Raw genomic sequence first — 6,991 nt, 5'->3', positions numbered from 1 at the left:
CAAGCTGAACTTTATTTTAATAAATTTGGGATATGCAGATCCTGACTAGCCATTCATTTGCAAAGTTTCAAGCATATTTAAAAAATGTATTAAAAAGTCATTTCTGGTGCACACTAACAGATACAGTTGCTCCCTGAATTTCCACCCGGGGCTTCTCCTCACTGCACGTTCAGACCTGGGTACGTCAGGCCCAGGAACAGACTTTTACCAGATTAGGTGCAGTTGCATCAGCGGTATTTGGTGTTTGCAATCGTCAACCTCTTGTCTATACTTTAAGAGTAAGTAGAAGGAACGCCACAAAAGACTCTGCAGTTTCTTGCTTTTACTCCCTCCCGTGTCCCAGATAACAGTATTGCGTACAGAGCTTTCAGCATTACTATTATAAGGCAATGGTGCATCTTAAAAATACATTGATTGACAATATATGCAATAATCTGCCAGTCTCCTTATGTGTGAATTTCTGGTTTGCAACCAAATACTATATTTAAGCTGGTTTAATTTTCAAAGGAGGAATTCTCTGCTGTAGAGGTAAAAAGTTTGGCTGCATTTAGATTGAGGTCATCTACTTGCAAAAAAAAACCCAACCAAACGTGGAGAGCTAACCAGGAGGCTTCGTGAAAGACTGCAGCTAGCCAGGGTGCCTCTCCTAACTAACGGAGGGGGATCTCTGGGGTGGCATAGCCAACTAGCAAAACGACATGCTGCAATTTTATTGCTGGAATTTGAGCTGAAGCCATAAACATTGACACACAAATGACCTTAAAATCAGATAGAACTGTGAGCCAAAACAGGAGGGAAAAATGCAGAGCCCTCATCATTAATCCCATTCACTAGGTCTGCTTAGCAGTGTTCGCTGTAGAATGAACAGAACACACGCTTACATTTTTGAGGACATGGTACTGGCCTTTACAGTCACAGAGAAAGATGGAAAGACAGGTGGAGAGACAGAAATACAGACAGACAGAAAGAACCAAAGATTTAATTAGTTGCTTACTGGAAGACAGTGGGGTTTTTGAAAAAAAAAAAAAAAAAAAAAAAAAAAAAAAGAAAGAAAGGATACTGTACATTTGAAGTTTGGATGCTAGTTATTACTTTAGACCTGATTCTGAAGTGCTACAGTGGTGGTTTCGGTTCCCGTGTGACCATCTCCAGATTCTGAGTTCACCTGAGCAGCAAAAGACACTATTTCCGCGCCTAGCGATATAGGTGCTTCGGAGATGCAAACTGTTTTCAACGGTTGTGATGGGATGACATGTCAACACCAGTAAAAGTCTGTCATTACCATATAAACGCTCCCGCTTGTTTGCGTTTGTTTGGCATGTGTTTATTCATCTTCTTTCCCCCTCTCTACCCGCTGTGAATGCCGTACTACAGCAGGCAGGGCCAGCAGAGGACCCGCTTCAGAATCACAAAGTTTAAGTTATCAGTCTCAGGTTCCTACTCCTGTCATCTGAAAACGCTGGGTAGATGGCAAGGGACGTTCCCACCCGGGCAAACTGCAGACTCTGCTCAATACACGCAGGGGGAACGCGTGCGAGCAGCAGCATCTGCCTGGCTCTGCATCCCCGGCACAGCAAAACACCTATTTGCTCTGCCACACGTCGCTTCCAAACCCCGTCTCCACAGTCAGCCTTACCTGATGTTTAAAAAGGAGTTAGAACGCTCACTTATCTTTTCTGGGGGAAAAAAACGCTGTTAATGCAGCCTTTGAATAAGTGCTACCCTGCTCTTTAAATGCTAAAGTTCACTAAAACTCCAGTGATTTATGTGCAGCTTTTGACTGCCAGCACCTGGCAGATGAAGAAACCTACTCAAGCTTCAGTCATAAACAGATAGCATACAATTTAATTTTAATGTGCTCGTTAGTCGTAGCACATTTCAGACATAATTGTGAACGCAACACAAAATTATAGCAAAAAGACAATTTTAATGCTGCTGTAGAAAAAAAGGTTATATGAAGAGTCATATAATGGTGCTTCATTGTCAACAACAAAACAGGGCACAGAGTGCATTACAGTGTCTGTGCTGTTTACATGCCAATATTTTATACATAGATTCTCATATGGTGTCAGCTGTCAGTTACTTCTGCAAATTAACTGCCAAAAATGGAGACGAACAGAATCACTTAGTGTGCTGGTAACCACGGGTTACCTTTCATATGCCTAAAGATAAAGCTGCAGTATGGAATCTTGGGAGAATAATTAGGCAGAACAAAACAGAAAGTTACCAATTGAAATAAAAAGGCATTCTACAATAGGAAATAACAACCAAGAGCGCTTATAAATAAGTAAAAGAGGTTATATCACAGAATGCCTCATAACTTTTTAAGCAAAGTATTACAGTACAAACATTTTAAAGGCTTTATCAATGTTTAGGAAATACAGTACAAGTTTTTCAAATAGATTTAACCCTTTGAGCACTGAGTTTATTTTGAATTTTCTCTTTTTATTTTTTTATTTTTACTAATAAATACCTTTAAAAGTCATGTTGTGCAAAACAGTTAGAATGCATGCCAGGAATGCAGTCCGTGGCTTCTGTTTCTTCAGATGGTTTAAAAAAAAAAAAAAACAAAAATGAAAACAAAACCAAAAAACAAACAAATGATAGCAACACTAATAAATATGTATAATTTAAACATGAACCTCTATTAATATAGATGTACTGTATAGCAAAACAAAACAAAACATACTTTGCTTTAAGAATAATGTTTCTGAATACTTTATAAATGCTATCTGCGGTATCTTTCATCATATAATTTACAATGTCTGGATGTTAAAAGAAAAACCGTTAGATCTAAAAAATGAAATATACACTATATATAGGTACAGTTTATACCTGGGGCTTCTCAGGTACAAAACCCACTGTTGCTAAAAATGCTGAAGAAGAAGAAAATGGCATTAACCACAATCACATTTTCCATAAGAGATTTTGAAATCTATACAATATATACATCTATGTTTCAATGTGAAAATCATATTTTTAAATTTCAAGGTGTGAGACACCTCTGCATAAATGGAGGTTCATATTAGTAATCGGAACTAAGCTGGTAAGGGTTTAAAAAAACCATATCCGTACATTTTTACCAAATTAATGCAAAAGTGCTTCAAAGTACTCAGAGGGCTAAAGATTATAGGGTGAGAAATACCAGCACACTTAGGTCACATGAAAAAAGTGCACCAGAATTAGTTATAAATGCTTAATTAAACTGTCTGTTAATGCATGCAGCTTGATGCATCAGAGGGATGCAAGCAACTAAATCCAATTTACACAAAGTTCCAAACACTTACCACTGCATTTTAACCTTCATATTTTACCAGTAACAACAGCTGATTATGCACCTCTATTTAAACACTGTACAGTTATACAAAACAGTTCAGCCCAGAGCGACTCTGGAGTTAAAATAAGAACATGTGCCAAGAACTAAACAGTAGCTTTAAGGCGTCTTTGACAGTTTTCCTCAAAGCAAATTACAGTTATTTTAATCAAAAGCAAATGCTACTGCTTCTCTAACTCGGAAACATACAGAAGATGATCCTCTGGTGACTTCCCATGTGTTTTACTAAGATGAAGTTTAACAGCATGCTTGCTTGCAAAAGTCCTGTTACAAAGTTTGCACTGATAAGAAGTTCCGATATCTTCCTCTGGAGAGGACGTCACCAGTTTTTCAGACGGTGACTTTGCTTGTGCTATCTGATTGTTAATCTGTTCACTGGACAGTTTGGACAAGTCTCTTAACCTGAAACCCAGATGCGATTCAAGATGACTGATATAAGTTGAAGGAGTTCTGATCTGTGAAGCACAGTCATTACAAAAGAACACTGGGTGCCCAGTGTCCAAATTTTTAAGGAACTTAGTTCCCCCCGTCCTTCGGAGCTGGTATTTCACATTGGCTAGCCAGTGGCTAATTGTGGTCATTGAAAGTCCCGTAAACCTGGAAATGTGCATTCTTTCTTGAGGGCTCAAGTCTGACATGATGTATTTCCCCTCCGAGGTCTGCCGTAAACTAGCTGCAAACTGGGCCTGCAATATGAGCAAGTGCTGAGGGTTCCAGTTAGACTGACGTCCCTTCCTTTTCTGAGCTGGTGTACTCTCTTCTGGTTCCTCTATTGTGGTACCATCAATGTCAGATTTCTCAGATATGCTGGAAGGTGTGGAAGATTTTGATGTGTGACTTTCTGTCAGGTTCTTCAGCATATCAGATATATCTGACAAGGCATTCTCGCGTAGCGGCGAGTTTGACATGAATGACACGACTGCAGATGTCTTTGCTGTTGTCACTGTAGATGAAGAAGATGCAGAAGATGTCGATGTGGATGACAAAAGCGCTGAACCCAAAGAGCAGCTTTTGTCACTCTTGCCTTTCGTCAAATCTATGGGTTGGTCATTGTTGACATGGTAAAAATAACGGTCTAAGTGGTCTGGTTTTTTGGACTGTAGAGGTGGGGTGGCCACTGCAGCCTTTTCTGCCAAACTGTTGCTCATTTTAAAAAGCATGCTCATTGGATCCAAAGCAGGCAAAGATGGCTTTGCTGCCTTCCCAAGGTGAATATTCATGACAGATTGCAGGGCACTTAATGGATTTACAAATGGCTGTTCGGGAGGGTGATCGGTAATGATAGCTGTGCTGCTACTTAAAGAACTGACAATGGACTTAACAGGTTCTTTCCCATTTTCCACAGGTTCTACAGTTGGACTATCCTTGCAACCATCTCTCGGAGGGACGGGGCTGTTCTGCTGGCTTTTAAAGCCACCGTCATTGGAGGGCTCCATCTTAAGGGGTTCACTGACTTCACTACTGCATGGCGAAGGCGTCGCACGCTTCATTGGAGAAAGTTTTCCTTCAGGCTCTTTCATTTTTTCCTCCACTTTAGCCACCTTCTCGGTGACTTTCTTCACCAATTCTTCCATGGCATGAAAGTTTGTTTTTGGCACAGGTGAGGTCTGACTGCTTGGTGGAGACACCAAGGGCTGGTTTTTAGTTGGTGATACTAGTTCATTGTTTCCAAACATAGGTTTTAATGGTGTACTCTTCCCAGACGAACCCAACGACAGCTTCATCATATTAGGCAGCTGATAGGCAGCATGAATGCTGGGGTAGCCACCCCAGCTCGGCGTGCCGTTCTGGGCTTTGTTTATAGCTGACGTAACTGTGTTTTCTAAAGACTTCAATATATCTAATCCCCCCTTAGGGCTTTCTTCTAGGTCATTTTCAGTCAAGTAATGGTATTTTGAGGAGATATCATACTTCTCCTCATCTTCACTTGACTTCTCTTTGTCTTTCATTTTGTCCTCAGCAATGCCTCTTTCTTTATCTACTTCTTTTTTTATTTCGACATTTAATTTAGGGGAAACACTAGACGGTGTATTGGAAGGAGACGTAAAAGTGGTGGCAGCTAGCGGCACAGACTGGACTTTCTCATCTACTAAGGACGTTATTGTTGGTGTCGCTGGGGCTTCTATAATTGGCTTCCCCTTTTTCATGGCAGAGTTAGTGACTTTAATAAAATGTCCCGTCACCATCATGTGAGCCGTGAGTTCCTGCAGAGTGTCATGCGAACTGCCGCACTCCATGCACTTCAGAATTTGAGATTTCCGCGCCTCGAAGTGCCAGGCATAGCTGGCACCGTTCTGGTGACCGTAGCGATTATTTGGCGTAATGTAAGGATTGGAATTCTTTTGAAGTGCATCGTTGGTATCTGAGATTGTTGCTTTTGGTGTCCCACCTGTGGAGTCTGGAGAACTTGGAAGTTCAAGCTCCAGTGATGCTTTCTTTCTGGTAGCTGGGATAATTTTTGCTGCTACAGGTGTAACAGGTTCCTTCAGAGGCACTTTTTGGTAGTGTTTTGTTTTGATCATGTGAACACTCAAATCCTGAAGAGATTCAAATGAATGACCACAGTACATACACTTTAATACTTTTTGAGCATCTTCTTTCCCTTCCATTTCAAGCAAAGAACGTTTACGAGGTTTGGACCATCTTTTGGGGTTATTGTTATCAGTTTCATGGTTGTCATCTCGATAATGTCCCGTTTCATTCATGTGCACTGTTAATTCTACTAAAGTATCATAGGCAGCACTGCAGTCTTTACAGCGGAATTTACTGGCTCCAGTAAATATAGAGCCATAAAGCTTACTGCTTTGTCTGTACAACTGAACTGTGCTAAAAAGACTCGGCTCAGGAAGAATTCTGCTCTGAGAAACTTGCTGCAGTGTTTTAGCCATAGCAGTCTGGTGCCAGTCAAAGCTGCCACTTCCACAACTGCTACTGCTGCTGCTGCTACTGCTGCTGCTACCGTTGTTTTTTTCTGAAATGGGCTGGTGAAGGTTCAAATTGAGATTGGACCAGTAGGAATTGGAGAGGAAGTTATTATATACGGCTTTCATTTGTTCTAAGCTATCAGATACAGTAGAGTCTTCCAGTGGTATCGAAACCTCCTTGCTCTCTTCCTCATTTTTGATAGAGCTGCTCTCGAAGTCTGCCATGCGGTCACTTGTCTCACTGATGTGTGACTCACTGTCCATTTCATGGCTAGAAAATTCAGCTGCTGGCGAGTTTTGGTAGCTTTGGCAGTTCTTACTGAAGTCTTTTTCTGGACATGCATATTTTGCTGAAGGCTCCCCATCAACTGCATTTTCGTCAGGTTCCACATCTTCTTCCACCAGTGCTGCTGCTTTTAGTTCGTCTGAAACATAGGCTATTGTGAAGAGAAGAAAATATAAGTTAGTTTCTGCTGATCATACTTTTGCTTAAGTGTCTTAGCCAAAGAAGCGTACTTATTTGTAAAATTAAACAGTTAAAATTTAGTGTTTCTTCAGAGCAAGAAGAAAATCTGCTCTTCAAACATAATTTGCCACCTTATTCTTCTCAAGGGGCAACAGCTTGAAATTAAAACTAAATTTGAAATTAATGAAGCACATTCTGGAGGTGGCATTCATTTCTAAAGTAATAAATTACTTGTATCAACCTCAGAGACAGCAGTTCCTGTCTGTC

At 40.6% G+C, this 6,991-nt stretch overlaps 1 protein-coding gene across 1 annotated transcript; it reads right to left on the bottom strand.

The window, feature by feature from the left end:
- Positions 1 to 1,917: 1,917 nt before the first annotated feature.
- TSHZ3 (teashirt zinc finger homeobox 3) lies at positions 1,918 to 6,687 on the bottom strand. Its single transcript, XM_009894057.1, has one exon. The coding sequence runs from the start codon at positions 6,520 to 6,522 to the stop codon at positions 3,496 to 3,498; it is 3,027 nt and encodes a 1,008-aa protein (XP_009892359.1). The 5' UTR covers positions 6,523 to 6,687; the 3' UTR covers positions 1,918 to 3,495.
- Positions 6,688 to 6,991: the final 304 nt, after the last annotated feature.

The sequence above is a fragment of the Charadrius vociferus genome, unplaced genomic scaffold, assembly GCF_000708025.1.
Source record: "Charadrius vociferus isolate BGI_N301 unplaced genomic scaffold, ASM70802v2 scaffold341, whole genome shotgun sequence".
NCBI lineage: Eukaryota > Metazoa > Chordata > Aves > Charadriiformes > Charadriidae > Charadrius > Charadrius vociferus.
Note: the sequence above shows the minus strand (reverse complement) of the source record. Positions and strands in the feature narration are given on the sequence as shown.